Source organism: Gouania willdenowi, chromosome 22 (genome assembly GCF_900634775.1).
Source record: "Gouania willdenowi chromosome 22, fGouWil2.1, whole genome shotgun sequence".
Lineage (NCBI taxonomy): Eukaryota > Metazoa > Chordata > Actinopteri > Blenniiformes > Gobiesocidae > Gouania > Gouania willdenowi.
In genome coordinates, this window is record NC_041065.1 from 24,335,281 (window position 1) to 24,354,128 (window position 18,848).

Here is an 18,848-nt window from a genome sequence, read left to right on the forward strand (position 1 = left end):
TAGATATATAAACACTAAATGACTTACCCGCGCTGTTAGACAATGGGGAGCAACGTGACCATCTTACCTCAGACACCTTAACTTGCTCAACTTTCAAATGGCAAGCGGCCATTTCAACATATACAAGCATCCTATGTCATACTTACGTATAATAAGGCAAACCATATAAAAAGGGAGAGTAGTGTTACAGCTAGGTGAGAGGGTGGAGGGGAAGGGAGCAGGGAGGAGAGACTCAAGGCAGTCTATATTAATCCCAAAGGTTTTGGGAATAAGGCATAAATCTAATATTGGCGTACTGGGATCTTTTAAGTGTAAAGGTGCTGTAACGTTTAGTTAAAAACATACAGGTACAAAACAGCAGCCTTTTATTTATTGCTTTCATTCATCAGAATGCATCACATGTAGATTAGATCAAAAAATACAATGAACGCGCTCGTTCAGCGCAGACTTTCAGAAACGGACAATTTTGCATGTGTTCGAAACTCGACACATTTTGATAGAGGTCACAATCCGACATCGACCAAATTTGAATGAAATCAAAACTTATTTAAAATGTATAGGAATTTTTAAAAGTCGTAAATGGGATTTCCCAATGTGAATTTCAAAAATTCCCTGAGTCAGCAATCTGGATCAGATCCGGATCATGTTTGGTCAGATGTTGCATGTCAAAGCCTTATGCTGCATTCACACCGAATGCTTCTTCTGCGGCACCAGATGCATCTGTCGCACGAAACGTACAGCAGGATCAAAAAATGTCCACATTCGCTTCATACGCACGTCTGAAGCGAAGCCCCGCCCACCAGCGACACATCCAACTCGGTGAGTTTCACTTTCTGCTGAAGCGAGGAGCTGTGCTCCTTTTTCTCCTCTCATAAACATAAACCACCAGTGTAAAAAGCTGGTCTGATTAGCGGCTAATGCTATCCTAGCTCAGTGCTGACTTTGAAAGATGAAAACTACAGAGAGAACTTTTACCTGCTCCTACCACCTCCTCGCTGATTCTCCTCCACGCCAAAAACCATGTCACACAACTCCAGGTGGTCACACACAGCTTCTACTCCGTGGTTGAATGGGTGAACAGACCGGTGTCCATGTTGATGGCCTGACGTCGTCAACAAAGATTCTGATTGGCTTTCGTCATGCGAAACAGTCGCAGGAGTTCAATATTTTCAACTCTTCCAAATGTGCAGATATGCGTAAAATCGGGAGCGCGCTCGCACGGCCAACGCACTTGACGTGCGTATCAGACCCCATTGACCCCACAGGAAAGATTTTGCATCTGGGACACATTTATCCATTGACTTTGTATGTAATCTGGACGTACGGACATTTCGTGACGCATCCGATGTGAACGCAGCATTACATCATCCTGCAAAAACTTGAACAAATCGATGAAGATCTGACGGAGATCAGTGTTACTATTGTCTCCATGGAGACAATGGTAGAATCAACAGCGATGATGCAGAATTCCAAAATGTGGATGGGAAAATGAATGGGATATATACATTTCTATGTATTTTCTTTTGGTAGCCAGAACATCACCAAAGTTTAATCACCTGTTCCTTGTCCCATTTTTCAATTTTCCTGAAAATGTCATCAAAATCAGTCCTTAACTTTTCAAGTTATTGTGTACACAAACAGACACACTCATACATACATACATACATACAAACATGATACTTCCAAAAACCGTTTTTCTAAAGTCATAGTCGAAGTGATTTAAGCCAAAAGATTGAGGTGTAATGATATTGCCAGTGTCCCGGATTCACTTCCTCTGATGCTTTCATGGTTGTTTCACCTCCTCTTGTTTACTATTCAGGTATGGCGAATCTGTTCAAGAGAAAGGTCAAGTAAGACATCTTTCATTTCAATTCAAAATGTGCAAATAACGGACTCATAAACATGTGTGCAGCTGTGACACCTACCCTCCACTGAGGGTTTGTTGAATACTTGGAAACATCTGAAGCTCAGCGTCAACAGCAGGGCCTCCGCACACTGGAATGAAATGTACAACAGGGGGAAGAGGAACATGGGTCCGATGACCTGCAGAGGGAAGGTCACCTTCAGGATTGTCGTGCACAGCTGGATGTTTTGACAGCCTGTTTCCATGGCGATGGTTCTGCTGCATCTGAGTAAGAAGAAAAGAGAAACGAAACAATAGCAATGCACCGGGTCATGTAATAATTCATAAATGGATTAATCAATGAGTTTAACATACTGCACATCAGAAAAGGGCGACTGGCAGCCCTTGATCTAATATTGTAGATGCACAAAATGACAACAAAAAATATGCAAAATGACAAAAATATTCAAATGGATAACAAAGACACATTACAAACATTCACAAAATGGAAATAAAAACCAAAACCACAAAAACAGACCAAATCCTTTTGTTCTTTACAGTATTAATTCTCAGATTAGTCATTATTCTAAACCACAAGTCAAACTCAAGGCCCGGGGGCCAAATCTGGCCCTTGAGTGCATCCAATTCATCAAAAGTCAGAGTGTTTGGGGCGGTGTGTAGCTCAGTGGGTAGAGCGCCCGCCCCATGTACAGAGGCTATAGTTCCTCACCTGCAGCGGGTCCAGGTTCGATTCCCGGCCTGGGACCCTTTCCTGCGTGTCATTCCCTGCTCTCTCTGACCCCCTTTCCTGTCAAGCAACTGTCATATAAAGGCCACTAGAGCCAAAAAAATCCTTAAAAAAAAAAAAAAAAAAGTCAGAGTGTTTAAATTACCAAATAATTCAGTTGTAGATATCTCCAAAATAATACACAAATTCAATGAAACTCAAGAATATTTGCAAGGCTGACATTTTTACAGTGCTTATATTACATGATGGCTGTCATTTTTAATCTTAAATTATTAAAAGGACTCTCAATTTTTTTTCCCAAATCCTGCAATTTTCTTGAAATTATTATACTTTCCCCAAAGTACATAAAAATTAAATAAATTGCAAGTGAAGATCCTTCAGTGACTGATATCTGTCATTATCAGTGCCTTACATATTTTATCATTTATTTATATATGGAAGTACAAACTAGAGCACAATAATGATTAAAGTACTAATTTTCCCACATAAAAACTTCTCCGTATTTGGCCTATAAACTAAAATGGGTTTGACGCCTGTTCTAAAATGACATGAATGTTGATGAAGTGGCCTCAGATCTGTGATACGCGTTTTTGGATTACTTAGGGAATCAAGTGTATGTGTGTGACCCTAAACATAAACAGATGTGCATGCAGTGTGTATTATTGACCTACTGTTGGTTGAGTTTGCAAACAAGTGACATGACGTATCCCAGTGAGAAGCCAATGGCTGGCATTGCTCCAGCAACCAGAAGAACATCCCATGTGAGGACCATCCATATGACTTCTTTAACCGAAATGAAAGACATGGCAAAAATGACGACGCCTGAGACCATCATGATGCCGATGCCAACCTGCAGAAGAATCAGTTATTAAGTCAATGATGCTCAACATGTGGCTTTTTAGGTCTTGATTTTAAATATTATTCCCCCAGAAAACTTTAAAAGGGTGAAACTTTTTCACCTGTTTTCACCAATTTCCTTTGTCACACTTTTTTCAGACTTTTGCTACCTGTTGCCAATAAATATCCCCTTTTTCCCTTTTTGTCCATTTTTGCAAGTTCTTTTTGACACTTTAATCCAATTTTTGTCCTTTCTTAAAACATTTTTTGCCACTTTTCATCCCAATGAGCTAACTTTTGCCCAATAAATACCACTTGTTTTCTTTTTTTCCATATTTTTGCCCTTTTTCACCATTGTTTGCCACATTTTCCCAATTTTTTACTATTATTTGCCACATTTTTCTCATTTAAGCTACCCTTTGCTATTACATATTACCTTATTCCTCTTTATTTGCCCTTTTTTTGCCCACTCTTGACTGCTTTTGGCCCTTTTTAGTCACTTTACACTATTTTCTTGCCATGTTCTTGCCACTTTTGGACCATTTTTTGCCACCTGTTATCATGTCTGCCTCCACTCGCTCGTAAAAAAACACCCAAAAAACGTATTGAACCAGACCGGCCCACCGGGACGATGCCGGTTTGCCAGATGACCAGTCCACCCCTGCACAGCTCCCATTTAATGTAGAAAACAGATTTAAAAATATCAGCCGGCTAGGTTTATTGTTCCATGGATATCCGGTATCTTACTTTTTGTACAATTGGTGAGTATTTTGGTCTGTAGTGGTTAATAGCAATGCCAACAGCACATGGTACCAAAGCGAGAATTAGAGCAGAGATGATCCCGACGTATGGGACAGAATTTTCCAAGCCGGGGAAGCCTTGAGAGAAGAGATAGAGCTGCAGAGGCATCAGACCCAGTGCTGCTATGCAGGAACATGTGGTCATCACGATGCTGGAAGACAGAATTAGACCTTTGTTTACAGCCAGGTGGAGGTGAGAGAGAAGATGACATTGCTGGAGGATTACCTGAGGTTCATGTCACCTTTCAGAGCAAGGGCAAAAATGTTGGACAGGTTTCCCCCTGGACAGCAGCCACAGATGAGCACAGCCACTGCCTTCATGGGGCCCATGTGGAGGACTTTAGCCAGGCTGAAAGCAGTGAGGGGCATGATGAGGAATTGAGCCAGCAGCGCGATGATAATCCCTTTTGGTGTCACAAAATGAGCTTTGATTTTGGGGATCTCCATCGAACAACCGAGGGAAATCATAGTGAGGATGAGGATGGTCACTGAAAAGTAATTAATGGCGAGGTCCAAGGGTTTGGAAATGTTCAGAAGGCCCACACTTCCATTTCCTCCAGTGAAGGTGTGTGCGGTCATGTTCATTATCACCATGCTTTCATCAGTAAAGATAGTGATGTCACCTGCCACACAAAGCAAAATATACAGTATGTTCATCTTCAGAAGATGGAAAAAGACATAGAAAACATAGAAAACTGGGTTAAATGTAAAGGAAACCACAATCTGATCAATTCAGTTGATTAATCCAGTAGACCCCACTTTGTCGAAAACTAAAAACTTTCTTTTGAAAAAAAAACCATTGTATTTCTTTTACACACATTTTTACAACATGTTAGTGTAATTGACCACCTTTAATAGATGCCGGCCTGTTCCTCTCTACCATGTGCATGGTGATACTTTAGTTATCAGCCAGGCATGGAATAAAACTTCAGAAAAATAGATTGATTATATGTGATTGAATGCAATAATAAAATAATGTAATTTGTCAGCATTTTATGATTTACAATATTAAGATATATATTTTAGCCCTTTCTTTTTCATTTGTCTTTTTTTTTTTTTACTTGAACAATTAACTTTAAATAATTAAAAAAGCAAAATTTTGAGCTTCTTGAAACTTGCAGTTTGATTTCAAATGAAGCACAGATTTTAGTTGGGGGGGATTTCAAAATGATTGTGCCATGTTTGCATTTCTAGGTATAATGATATATAAATTATATAAGGCATGGGCAATATTCAAGCAATAAATGACTGATATCAGTCCCTAATAGATGTTCTCTTCAAAATTCCTTGATTTTATGACAAATTATTGTGCAATTTAGAGGAAATTTTAGGTATTTTATATTTTTTGGTTGAGAAATTGCAACATCACTGAACATTTGAGAGAAAATGGTGAAGCCCTTCCAATATGGTGAAGTTTCATTGAATATATGAATTTAGACGACTGAGATATCTGAATTTATTGGTAATTTACACAATAACTGATATTTTCACCTTCATTTTTACTTTCTCATGTGGGCGGGGTTGGATGCTACAGAGCCTCGAATTTGACACATGACTTAAAAGGTTAAAAAGTCACATTTTTTTAATGCATTATGGGATACCGACTATGATGGGTTTATCATTCTTCATTAGGAAATATATAAACATGTTTGGTGAAGTGCATTCATGCAACATTCCGGTACCATGTAGAAGTTCTGCTGCAGGACAGGAGTCCAGTCAACAAAAGACACTCCGAAGCATGTTGGCAACATCACTTTGTATTCATAGCATGTCTTTCCTGGTGGGAAAAACAAGGCATGACTTTTTATGTGAATGTTGTGGATTTAAATAAGAAGATGGGCTGTGTTTTGTTTTGGGGTTGTTGTTTTTTTAAGCTTTAAGAACTAAACTGATTTCTTGATAATGTTTGCAAACCAAAATATTGAAACTTCAAAAGCAGCCTGCAGGAAACGATCAGTTTTAAAGAAAAACAAACAAATAAATCAGTCCTAATACTACAAACATCTATTTTAACCCCAAATTTCATTTTATATAATATAAACATATTGGGACAATGTGTAATTTTGCTTTCGTTAGGGTAAAAATGTATTTTGTATTTTTCCACACTGAAATTTCAAAAAACAACCAACAAAAAAGCTATTAATTGATTATTAAAAAAATAATAACAATGAAATAAAATAAATGTTTCATTTACAAAATCAATTTAATGAGTTCTGTTGATATTGCATTTCATATTTTTTGTTAACTGTGTGGCTTGTTTGATTGAAATAATAGAAAATACATACTTAAGTTCATAACTATTTGCAATGCAATACGATTCAAGCAAAAAATGCATGTTTACTTCATCACTACATGTCGTAATAAGAGTACATTCAGACTCTACTACTTAATCTTATATACAGTCAAATATTCCACAGCTGCATATTTCCAGTGGTACATTCACTCTGTAGGTGTAATAGTCTCAATGATGAAGAGGATTTTTCTCACCTTTGCTTCAGCAGCTTCTCTGTGCTCGTCCTCTGTGCTGAACTCATGTCTTAGTGCCTGAACCCCAATGTGCCCTCCCCTTTCTGTCACAAGGTCTCATGATATAACCCAATAGGTGTAAACACTCAAATCACAATCACGTGCACATTCTGCACACCCCCCACCCCCCTTAAAGGCCAGTTATTGGAAGTGATGGTGCACACTGAGGGAACTGTTCCCTCCCACTGACCCTCTTTTCCAGTGAACTGTACAAAACTTTTAGTGGACTGACTAATGTCGATAGAGTCTAATTGCTTCTGTGCATATGAATAGCCACTGTATTCCAAGCTTGTACAAACAGACTTTTAATTAATATGATGTAACCAGGCAGAGGAGAATGGTTTGCTCCACGATGTTTTTCAGGTCTTTTTTTGTAGAGTGCTTTTGTTTTGTAGGCAAACCCCCTGCTTTTGTGGAACTCATGGCAACCATGTCTTCTGAGCCTCAAAGAACAGCAGCATGACTTACGCCGGCACTAAAGTCTATAGTATAGTGTAACGTGATGTGTTTTTTTTCTCAATGCTTGTTCAAATGCTAATGTGAACACTGTAAAGTTGTCTTAAAATGAGCGTTTAATCAAGAAAGAACACAGTGATTGAAGGTAAACTGAGGGACAATAAAGTTGAAACTCACGCACGGACAAGACGTTATGCAACTGTGTGTGCTGGTGGCGTGTACTCACACATAACGATATACAGTGGGGATAAAAAAGTATTTAGTCAGCCACCAATTGTGCAAATACTCCCACTTAAAAAGATGAACGAGGCCTGTAATTTTCATCATAAGTATACCTCAACAAAAAAAATCACATTGTCGGATTTTTAATGAATTAATTGGTAAATCCCTCAATAAAATAATAATTCTTCTTCTTCTTTCTCTGTCCTCCACTCATTACCTGTATTAATGGCACATGTTTGAACTTGTTATCAGTATAAAACACACCTATCCACAACCTCAAACAGTCACACTCCAAACTCCACTATGGCCAAGACCAAAGAGCTGTCAAAGGACACCAGAAACAAAATTGTAGACCTGCACCAGACTGGGAAGACTGAATCCTCAATAGGTAAGCAGCTTGGTGTGAAGAAATCAACTGTGGGAACAATTATTAGAAAATGGAAAGACATACAAGACCACTGAAAATCTCCCTCGATCTGGGGCTCCACGCAAGATCTCACCGGGGAGGACCTAGTGAATGAGCTGCAGAGAGCTGGGACCAAAGTAACAAAGGCTACTATCAGTAACACACTACACCAGACGTGTCCCCCTGCTTAAGCCAGTACATGTACAGGTCCGTCTGAAGTTTGCTAGAAAGCATTTGGATGATCCAGAAGAAGATTGGGTGAATGTCATATGGTCAGATGAAACCAAGATAGAACTTTTTGGTAAAAACTCAACTTGTCGTGTTTGGAGGAGAAAGAGCGTGAACTTTTGTTATTGACCAAATACTTATTTTCCACCATAATTTGCAAATAAATTCATTAAAAATCCTACAATGTGATCTTCTGGATTTTTTCTCTCATTTTGTCTTTCATAGTTGAGGTATACCTGTGATGAAAATTACAGACCTCTCATCTTTTTAAGTGGGAGAACTTGCACAATTGGTGGCTGACTAAATACTTTTTTGCCCCACTGTATAAATGCATGTACAGGAGAGAGGGGCATCATTTGTCACAGCAGGGGCCAAACAAATGTATTGTCAGATCTGAGGGCCACATTATTAAAATAGGTGAAAAGTTTTTGTACATTTTTCTGTCACTGCATATTTTTCATGTTTTGTCTTATTTAGGAGTCATTTAGTTGTACACTTGTTGTCATTTTTTCTCTTTTTCTGTTTTTGTTGTGTGTGTTTTTGGAGTCATTATATGCATTTTTTTGCATTTTTGTTATTTTTGTGTATTTAGCAGCCGTCTTGTGTGTGTTTTTTTTTTTGACAAATTTTGTGCGTTGTCATCGTTTTGTGTGTTTTTTGGCAATTTTGCACATCTTACAGTTCTTTTGTGTATTTTTTTTGGTAATTTTGTATATATTTTTGTCTATTTAGTAGGCGTCTTGTGCTTTTTTTTGACAATTTTTGTTTGTTGTCATCGTTTTGTGTACTTTTTGGCAATTTTGCACATCTTACAGTTCTTTTGTGTATTTTTTTTGGTCATTTTGTATATATTTTTGTCTATTTAGTAGGTGTCTTGTGCTTTTTTTTGACAATTTTTGTTCGTTGTCATCGTTTTGTGTACTTTTTGGCAATTTTGCATATTTTTCAGTTATTTTGTGTACTTTGTAATTGTGGGGTTTTTTTTATCATTTTGTTGTAATTTTGTATATTTTTTGTGTATTTTTGTTTTCATTTTGTGTATTTTTCTGTAATAACATCTGCGTTGTTGGATTGCTGCCGTATCAGCAAACTGTTACTTGTTTTTTTTTTGTTGTCTTTTTTAGCTTTTGTTTTAATCAAGTTATTTTAGCATCCAAATGATCTGGGTTCTCAAAGTGTCTCTTAATGATCGACAGCATATGATAAGATTGTATAGGCCTACACAGTACAATGTTGGCGTTAGTGCTGTTTTAGTATCGTCTTCTTGATCTCACTTTTTCACCTGACTAAACTAGACACAAAGACTAATGCAACCTTTTTTATTCAGCCATGACCCAAATCTTAGTAGATTGTTTTCATTTTTAATGAAAGCTGTTCTGAGAAGACCTTTTCACATGAACCACTTTTAAGCTGCTTTGTACCAAACTGTAGTACTGTGCGTGAGGTTGTCAAGCCCCAACTCTGCGTTTTAATTTATTAATTCATCTCACCTGATTTATTCTGTACTGGGCTGCAGTTACATGTGGTTTTTAATGTGATTTTCTATTTGAGACTCTGCAGACTGGCAGTCAGTAGAAATATATGCTCAAAAATATGCACAATCCCATTTTTGCTCATTTCAAACTTGTACCCCAAGATCCTATTTTCCAAGATATGTTTAAAAGACAATAGAAACAAATGTTATTCAACTCTTACAAACACACCACTATCATATTATTGTTTGTTCAATTTATTTCTCATGGATTTATAGGATGTTTTGGAATGTTGGGAACATGTGATACAACCAAAACAAAGGCATTGGCTAGGATCTGATTGTATTTATTTTAATGGGAGAGTCAATAGGAAATGATTACTATAACTAATTAGATTGAAAGTAAGGAGGGGACATGACTAGATAAGCTTTCACCTCTCCCTATTTATTCTCAAACTGTGTAATATAAGTGTTACATATGTACATTTATGTTAATTTGTTTTAATTCAATACTTATGTATACTGTGTCAAATGGCCATGATGGGTGCATATGTGTATTTTTTTTTCTTTTTCTCGTATTGTTTTGTTTGTATTTCTGTTGCTGAAGTTTGAGACAAATAAAGAATTGAATTGAGTTATTTTTAAGTGTTTATGGAACAGAACAACAGGATTTAATGTTTATGATTTATGAAAGGGTGCAGAAAGTGGAATCAAATAGCAGTAATTATTTATCTACTATACATTTAACTTTTAGACTAATATTAGAAATACAGTAACTGATTACGAACGTCAAATCTAATTGCAGCAGATAAAATGGTCTGAAATAAAAACTTAAAATCTTTTTTTTTATTATTATTTTAACAAGATAAAAGGTCTCACGGAGGTAATAGCAGTAGAACAACTGTACACGATATATCACAAACCAAGCAAAGCGATATATATATATATATATATAATTTCTTTTTCTTTTTTTGGCCAGCTTTCAACAGTTTTACAGAGGTCTCATCCCTCCTTCAAAAAAAATTATTTATGACTTTAAGTTGTATTTTTCCTCTTTAAAACCGTTAAAATCATCTTTACATCTTGTCAGATTTGTAAGGACCATTTATGAACCCGTAAAAGTGAAGAGCATTTTGGGTAATGTAGTTTGAATCCCGTCCACAGCGAGGAACATCCCCAATTTCTTGTGTCTGTACAACACTTCATTTCCCACAATGCTGTTTTCAATCGCGCATGCGCAATGTGCTTCCCATCCATGTGTAGGCGAATCACGTGTAGAGGATCCGTGGATCGTCATGTCGCTGCCGTAGCTCAGCTCCGGGTTTAGATCAGCCTCTGCCTCCAGTTGTCGCTGCACTTTGTTTTGACAGCTGCTCGCTTTCGTTTCATCTCGCCTGCATCACCGAAGAATGAGTGAGAACGATGACATTGACGTGGACAGCGATGTACGTGTTTTAGCTTCTTTCAGACGGCGGTCGTTAGCGCCGTTTAAGCGCTTGAACCTGCGCTTTGTCGGTCGTGTCAGCTAGCTTAGTAGCTAAGCCTCTCGGCTAACACGAGATCTAGGCACAAAATGAGGACTTATGTGATTGAATAAGTGTTTTAATTGACTGGGTGTGATAAATGAGTGTTGTGCGCACGTGTGTGGTTTATGAATACACACATTTAGTAGCATTAAATCGGGGACAGATCCAACTTGTTTATGAAACTGACAGGACTCCACCTGGGCGTCCATATTTGCTCTGCTTAGTTTTGTTTTTACACGCTAACATAATATCCAGTGTTGTAAACAGAATGCGCCCGTAAAAACAACAGGCCGCCGCTCATAGAACAGACGGATGTTAATGAAGTCACAGCAAAACTATACACTGGTGTGTGTGTTGTTGTTTTTTTTAATGCAATCTGAATTCATCGTAGATCTGCATTGTAGCGTGCACGGTGCACCATTGCTGTGAAGGCAGTTCTTCTCGTTCATGCTCATAAGGGTAATCCCTCAGCTTAGCTATATTTAGCAATCACTAGAGATGTGGAGATAGATGCATCCCCGCTTTCGATTCCAGTCGCACCACTGAATTACAGCCCATAATATGCGGAAGAAAATGCAGCAGAGCTTTAGAGAATGAGAGGGATGCTGTCCTCGTTTATCACATATGCCTCGTACCCCCCCCCCCCATCCTCTTCCACTACGACGTCATCCAACACACGGTCAATGCCTATGTGATGTAGAGATCTAACATATTATACACATACAAGACATTTCAGAGGTTTTCCGTAAGCATAGATGTAGTCTAAATAGAAGCTGCATTTACTGGATGTAGTGTAAAATGAGACCACGAGCGTTTCCTCATTTGTTAATGATCTGCACTTGACCCCCTTTTGAAGTGTATTGTGTTATTTGTCTCTCAACATGTCAGATCTCATGTCTGAGAGCTGTGTGTGAAATTATCCCCCCCACCCCACCCCCCCACACAATCTCATGGTTAAGCCGTGTTCTCCAGCTGTAGCTGAGCCAAAGTGTGTGGATGGACTCATGTCATTAGGCCTGTGATGAGAAACTAATCTAATGCTGCTGTAGCCTCACATTGTGCTCAAACGGTTCACATTACACATGCATCACAAGCATGTATCGCGATTTTTAATATGATAATAATAAGCCAGTGGCTATTTGTACGGTTGTATCAATATACCGACATTCTATTTGTACGCAGTGCCCCCATTTGGTCAGTTTAGGTCACGTGATAGGTCTGTCATTGGCCAGTTTAGGTCACTTGACTAAGACTAAACCTAACCCTAAAAATTGTTGCAATATTGGGTTGTAACCTAACCCTAACCTGGCTTTCCGTACAGTTGCCGTATCAATATACCGACATTCTATCCATACGCAGCACCCCCATTTGGCCTGTTTAGGTCACATGATAGGTCTGTCATTGGCCAGTTTAAGTTGCGTGACTAAGACTAAATCTTACCCTAACCCTATCTCTAAAAAATGTTGTGATGGTGGATCATCCCCTAGACCTAACCCTAACCTGGCTATCCGTATGTTTGCCGTATCAGTATACCAACATTCTATCCGTACGCAGTGCCCCCATTTGTCCTGTTTAGGTCACATGATAGGTCAGCCATTGGCCAGTTTAGGTCGCGTGACTAAGACCATACCCCAATACGGTACTTACGTGTACTTCGGTAACAATACCAATAGCCCCGGGGGTTGTCCGTACGGCAACCGTACAAATGGACACTTTCTAATAACAATGGTTTGGATTTATATAGCGCTTTTTTCGAGGAGACTCAAAGTGCGTTACGGAAGCTGTTTCTATTACCCTTGGAAATGCGCAAAATCTAAATAGCGCAATAAAAACTGGCAATGAAAACACCTGAATTTTGAAAAAACACTGAAATATTGCAAAAATGTTTGAAATGTGTCGCAAAAGCGCTATGTAAACATTTTTTCTGCAAATACATGTCACAGAACGTGACATACATGGTCACATGACCACTTCTTTTCTAGATAACATGACGCTGTACATGTAAACAGAAGAGGGAACCAGGACATTTCTTAGAAATAGACTTAAAAATTATTGCTGCCACATTAGACGTGAAACAACAAAGGAATACAGAGAGTTATAAGGAGGTTCTGAGTGTTTGTTTTCCTGCAGTGAAGTCTCACGGGATGCGATTTCACGTTAGTTACGGGGCTACTGCCCAAAACGGCCTTGAATGGAACACGTTCGAAGCGCAATTATACTTTGTCGACATTTAGAAATGTCGCTTTTATTTTGCGGAAATCTGAAATGGAAACCCAGCCAGAAACCATTATTCATTAACACCAGTCACTCACATCAGTACTACTGGTGGTTGTAAGCTACAATGTAGCCACAGTTACCCTGAGGCATACTGACAGAAGCGTGGCTGCCTTTTTGCGCCTACGGCCCCTCTGACCACCACCAACATTCATGCACAATTCATGCCCATTCATACCGGGCAATGTGGGTAAAGTGCCTTGCCTAAGGACACAACAACAATGACTTGGATAGAGCAGAATTGAAACCCCCAACCCGTCGGTTATGGGACGACCCACTCTATCACTGAGCCACAAATATATAGTCACAAATAGGGATGTTCGATATTAGCTTTTTGCCGATATATTCCCACGCAAAATTGTCAATTTCCGATATTTACAAAGATCCCCTCCACCAACCTAATTTTAGGTCACGTAATATGTCTCTCCATGGAAACAACAAGTTATGCCTACTTTTATTGTGATTCCCCAATGGATGTGTTCTACTAAAACATCTGTGCAAAATAAGGATACTTATTCATCTTTAGTTAATGGAAAGTCATTTTTAATATTTTATCTCAAGCAACATCACATTTATCGGTTTTTCCACCGATATTGAAAAACTGATACCGATGTCAACCAATATTATATTTTATGGCTAATATCAGTGAGACGATAATGTTGGCAGAAACGCTCAGTTTGACATTTATAGCTCCAAAATAAACGTCAAATCTAGCTTGCAAGAGTTTTCAATTGGCTAAGACGATTTTGCTTTCAGTGGAAAAATACGGCAAAAACATTATTTGGTTCAGTTCCAGATATCTGTATCTGAATATTTCTGATACAAGTTATTTATGTGATTATTGACAAGGGGAAGTGTTCCAACTAGGGCACAAAAAATTTGGAATTTGTACATTTTTTATTTAGCTAAAAACAGTCATTTTACTCCATTTGACTGAGCTCCATAACATCGATAAAACTGTTTGTTTACGAATAGATATTTAATGACACATTAACAAGATATAGTCCATTGTTGCTTCATGTTAGCACCCCATTGCTAGCATTACATTCAGATTAAATATATTCATATATCAGGATCATAGTGATGTTTTTCAATAATATTTGTTTGAACGATGCTGTACATGTTGCTTGTTTTTGTTTCCAGGCAGACAAGCGAGCACACCACAATGCACTGGAGCGTAAACGCAGGGACCACATCAAAGACAGCTTTCATGGTTTACGAGACTCTGTGCCTGCGTTGCAAGGGGAGAAGGTTAGAAAACAATCAAAAGTGCGCATGAATTTTATACTTTTTACATCACCGCATACACAGAAATAACATTATTTGTAGGATTTTATTGACCACAATTATGTAGGTCCACACTGATAAACCAGCTTATCATATTACCCAATAATTAATATTTTTGGTGATGGTTGTGGTTTTTTCACGTCCATTGGCCACAGGTGGTAGCTAGTGCACATACAGACCTGTAACCTTGATGTTTTAAACCATGTTTGGGACCATGACCTTATTTTCATACCAAGGATTTCTGGCGACCCTATAGACATTTTTTTTCTAGAATTACTTTTTGACCATGTCTGTTATACTGTACAAATGCAGATTAGCCCGGATTAGTGACACATTGTGTCAGCTCACAACATTTTTTAACTACATTTTATTATTATTATTTTTATTAACTAAACATATATTTGACAAAGTGAAAATATAGAATACAGTGAAGATTGTGTTGTTTTAATTTGAGAAAATAATACAAAAAAATATGTCTCTAATCAGTATATAATTCTTTTAATTTGTTAAAGTTTAATGTATTCAGACACCTTTTTTTAAGGAAATATACTTTGATCTCCTGGCATGTTTTTACTGTCAACTGCCAGTGTTTCACAGAGGTGTCTGCTGATCGCTTTGATGTTTTCTTGACTTCTGCGTAATAATTCAAGAAAGTTATATATATATATATATATATATATATATATATACTGTATTTATAAACTTTATTGAATTCTATATATTATTCAAAAAGAAGACAATGAACAAGAAAACATAAACATCAAAGCGATTAATAGACGCCTCTGAGGAAGACTGCTGATTGCTTTGATATTTTCTTGACTTCCGCATAATAATTCAAGAAATTTTCATATATATATATGAACAAGACAACATCAAAGCGATCAATAGACACCTCTGTGGAAGACTGGCAGTTGACAGTCGAAACGTCAGGAGATCAAAGTACATTTCCTGAAAAAAGTTAACTGAACATAGGAAACTTTAACAGATTAATTTATATATATATATATATATATATATATACTGATTAGAATTTAAATACATTTTGATTTTTTTTTTTAATGTATTATAATAATTCAAAAAAGTTCATTTTATCTTTTTGAATAATATATATATATAGCTTTCTTGAATTATTACGCGGAAGTCAAGAAAACATCAAAGCGATCAGCAGACGCCTTTGAGGAAGACTGGCAGTTGAAAGTCAAAACATGTCAGGAGATCAAAGTAAATTTCCTGAAAAAATTTTGTCTGAACAATTGAAACTTAAACATATTGAAAAAAAAAAGACAAAATGAACTTTCTTGAATTATTATTTCAGGCGACCCTATTTAAAATCCAGGTGACCCCATGTGGGGTCCTTACCCCAAGATTGAAAAACCCTGTTTTAAGATGTTTATTGTTTGGGCTTGGCCCTCTAGCTGCAGTTACAGAAAACTCCTAATGCTTTCTCATAAACACAGACTTTAAACAATTTAATGCCCCCCGAAATTCTATGACACTTCATTTCAAATCAAAAGATTTCTTTCTATGTGAGATTTTGTCTGACTGAATGTGACCAAACAGGCTTCCCGAGCACAGATCTTAGACAAAGCTACGGAGTACATCCAGTTCATGAGGCGGAAAAACCACAGCCACCAGAAAGACATCGATGACTTAAAGAAGCAGAATGCACTGCTCGAGCAGCAAGGTAACCCACAGGGTGGGGCGTAAATGTCACTAATGGATGTTTTGTTGGCGTGATGAAACGTGACCTCCTGTGTCCCGTTTGCAGTTCGAGCTCTGGAGAAGGCCAAAGGGAACACACAGCTCCAGACCAACTACTCCTCCGACAGCAGCTTGTACACAAACCGCAAAGGAAGCGCCGTGTCCGCCTTCGACGGCGGGTCCGACTCCAGCTCTGAGTCTGAGCCGGAGGAGCCCCCCAGCAGGAAAAAGCTGCGCGTAGAACCCAGCTAGACGGGTTCCACTCCCGTATTATCCTTTTTCCTGCAGCACTCCAGACTCTTTGCAGCCACCAACCACACATCTCTTCTCACCTGTTCACACTCAGTCCTGCTTTCTTGCACTCCATCAGAAGACCAGGCAGAGACTGTGTGTGAGAGGTGCTAATATTGTATGAAAAATGCTTTTAACTTGCTTTATCCTCCTGGCAAGCATACTGTCAATTTCCTCATAGCCCAGAAAGTAACTTTAAACCCAAAAGTAAGGCAGCTCTGTAATTTTGAAAGACTGGATGTTTTTTTTTTTTATAGCGACAACTACCAGTCAGAAACACAAGGTATGATCCTTTAATGATACAACAACAAATTAAAGCTTTTTTTTTTATTATTATTACTACTAATTTTGAATTTCTGTTGCTGTTAATTTGAGGTAGTTTACCTTTTTTATATATATATTATTTTCTGGTAAAGAATGTGAAGTTGTTTTTCAGAAAATGAATATGCAAGATGAAACACTCCCTGTTATCCCTTTTTGTCGATTGAATATTGTTTGTGTAAGCTAATTAAAACTTGATATGTATAGTGATGCACCAAAATGAACTTCCTATATAAACATATATTCCTATCCTGATTTTTTTTGTTTTTTTCCCCCATTATATTCGGCATTGAAATGACAGAATGATGAGTTGACCTGCAGTTTTAGTTCATTTTTTTACAGGTCCAACTATTTATTTTCCTCTAGTTTTTATTATTAGTGTTATTAAAGTGCTGGTCTAGAAAAATCCCCAGAAGGATATTGAATGTTCCACAGTGACCTTTATTTTTATCCATTGAAGTGTGTAGTGTTTAACACTGTTAAGTCTTGAATGGTGTCAATTCTGCAAAGAAAAGCCTTCCCTTGAAATACTTGCTTGTGCTGGGAATGTTTATCTCTAATCTTTTTTTTTTTATTATTATTATTTTTGTTCTTTTTTTTTCTCTCTCTCTCTCACAGAGGTAAATAAGTGTGTACGTAATCGATATTTGTTTGTTCCATTCCTTGGAAATTACAGGTATGTTGTACATACTGCCAATGATTGTCTTGCAAGTTAAGGCATACCTTTATTATGAGACTATAAATAAAAGTATTTTATCCTTTTGGGATGCATTTTTGGCTCAGTGTGCTTTGGTTTATGGTAAAACAAAGGCAAGTTTAGCTTATTTGATGAATGCATTTAAATAATGCTGTAAAAATCACATTTTAATGGAGAAAGCCATGTTGTGCGGGCGGGAGAATATATGCAACAAGATATTGCAATATTAAAATATATTGTTGCAATATTTTTCTTTAAAGAGAAGAATGTCCATTTGTTAAATCTGGACTGTGTAAACCAGGGGCCAAATACAGAGCTGTTTAATCTCAAGTGGGCCTCAAATTTTAGGAGGGAAAATTGGTAATTTCAGCATTATTGTGCCCAAGATTGCACTTTTAGGAATAAGTTGTATCTAAAATATGGAAGGGACTGGCAATATATCAGCAATAAGTGGCAAGTATCAGTCCTTGCAGGATCTTTACTTTAAAATTCCTTCATTTTGTTGTCAATTTTTATTTAATTTGGGGACATTTTGTGGAGTATCTAAAAGAAATTAGCAGGATTTTGGAAAAATTCTGAGTTGTTTCAACAATTTTTAGATTTAAAAAAAAAGAGACTGCCATCATCAGCCCTGCAACTATTATTGAGTTTCATTGAATTGGTTAGATTAGGTTAAATTGCTAATATACACAATGATTTCATGTTGTATCTGTTTTTTGTTTTTTTTTTACTTTCTCCTGCGGGCCACGTTAAAGGTTCTAAAGGGCCAGGTTATTATAATTATAATTATTATTATCTGTCATGTTGATGATGACATGATTTAGTTTTAATTTTAGACTGGCATGAATTGTCTTTGCGTTCTATTTCTACTTGTTTCATTATTTTTCCTTCTGAAATCAAAAGATATATATATATATATATATTCAATTTGTGTTAAATCTATATCATGTTTGTTTTTCGTTGTATAGTGATGAGAACGTATGTATTCCATGTTTTGTTTTTATTGTTTTGATGTTGATTTTGTCATGTTTGAGACAAAGAAATAATAATGATAATTAAAATAATAATTTAAAAAAAAGAATACGTAAGTAGGCCCAAAATTAGTCAAATAACAGCATGGTTATTTTTCTAACATTTTGGTGGTCTTTTTTTCCCTTTCCAAAAAATATAATTTCGTATCGTTTTATCGTGAGGCCAGTATCGTATATTGTCCC

At 37.2% G+C, this 18,848-nt stretch overlaps 2 protein-coding genes across 4 annotated transcripts; one reads left to right on the plus strand and one right to left on the minus strand.

Moving 5' to 3' along the window:
* Positions 1–1,044: 1,044 nt before the first annotated feature.
* Positions 1,045–6,771, minus strand: LOC114456364 (sodium/bile acid cotransporter-like). Of its 2 annotated transcripts, XM_028438083.1 has the most exons (7): positions 6,716–6,763; positions 5,911–6,005; positions 4,455–4,851; positions 4,176–4,380; positions 3,263–3,441; positions 1,926–2,128; positions 1,045–1,830 (listed from the first exon to the last, which is right to left on the minus strand). In XM_028438083.1, exons 3-7 carry the CDS (start codon positions 4,820–4,822, stop codon positions 1,784–1,786), a joined length of 1,002 nt encoding a protein of 333 aa, XP_028293884.1. In that variant the 5' UTR covers positions 4,823–4,851; positions 5,911–6,005; positions 6,716–6,763; the 3' UTR covers positions 1,045–1,783. The 2 variants fall into 2 exon arrangements, with proteins under 2 accessions (XP_028293884.1, XP_028293883.1); XM_028438082.1 differs by lacking the exon at positions 5,911–6,005 and having other exon boundaries at positions 6,716–6,771.
* Positions 6,772–10,791: 4,020 nt separating this feature from the next.
* LOC114456372 (protein max-like) lies at positions 10,792–17,708 on the plus strand. 2 transcript variants are annotated; one of them, XM_028438093.1, is made up of 4 exons: positions 10,792–10,982; positions 14,481–14,606; positions 16,185–16,308; positions 16,393–17,708. In XM_028438093.1, the coding sequence occupies exons 1-4, from the start codon at positions 10,947–10,949 to the stop codon at positions 16,575–16,577; spliced, it is 471 nt and encodes a 156-aa protein (XP_028293894.1). In that variant the 5' UTR covers positions 10,792–10,946; the 3' UTR covers positions 16,578–17,708. The 2 variants fall into 2 exon arrangements, with proteins under 2 accessions (XP_028293894.1, XP_028293895.1); XM_028438094.1 differs by having other exon boundaries at positions 14,481–14,588.
* Positions 17,709–18,848: the final 1,140 nt, after the last annotated feature.

Bases quoted from the DNA above. Each gene is read 5' to 3' on its own strand.
- LOC114456364 (XM_028438082.1), bottom strand. From the start codon at position 4,822: ATGGTGATAATGAACATGACCGCACACACCTTCACTGGAGGAAATGGA. The intron at 4,381-4,454 runs GTAATCCTCCAG...TCTGTCTTCCAG, and splicing joins AAAGGTGACATGAACCTCAG to CATCGTGATGACCACATGTT. The intron at 2,129-3,262 runs GTAGGTCAATAA...CTTCTTACTCAG, and splicing joins GTTTGCAAACTCAACCAACA to ATGCAGCAGAACCATCGCCA.
- LOC114456372 (XM_028438093.1), top strand. From the start codon at position 10,947: ATGAGTGAGAACGATGACATTGACGTGGACAGCGAT. The intron at 14,607-16,184 runs GTGCGCATGAAT...GTGACCAAACAG, and splicing joins AGGTTAGAAAACAATCAAAA to GCTTCCCGAGCACAGATCTT. The intron at 16,309-16,392 runs GTAACCCACAGG...TCCCGTTTGCAG, and splicing joins TGCACTGCTCGAGCAGCAAG to TTCGAGCTCTGGAGAAGGCC.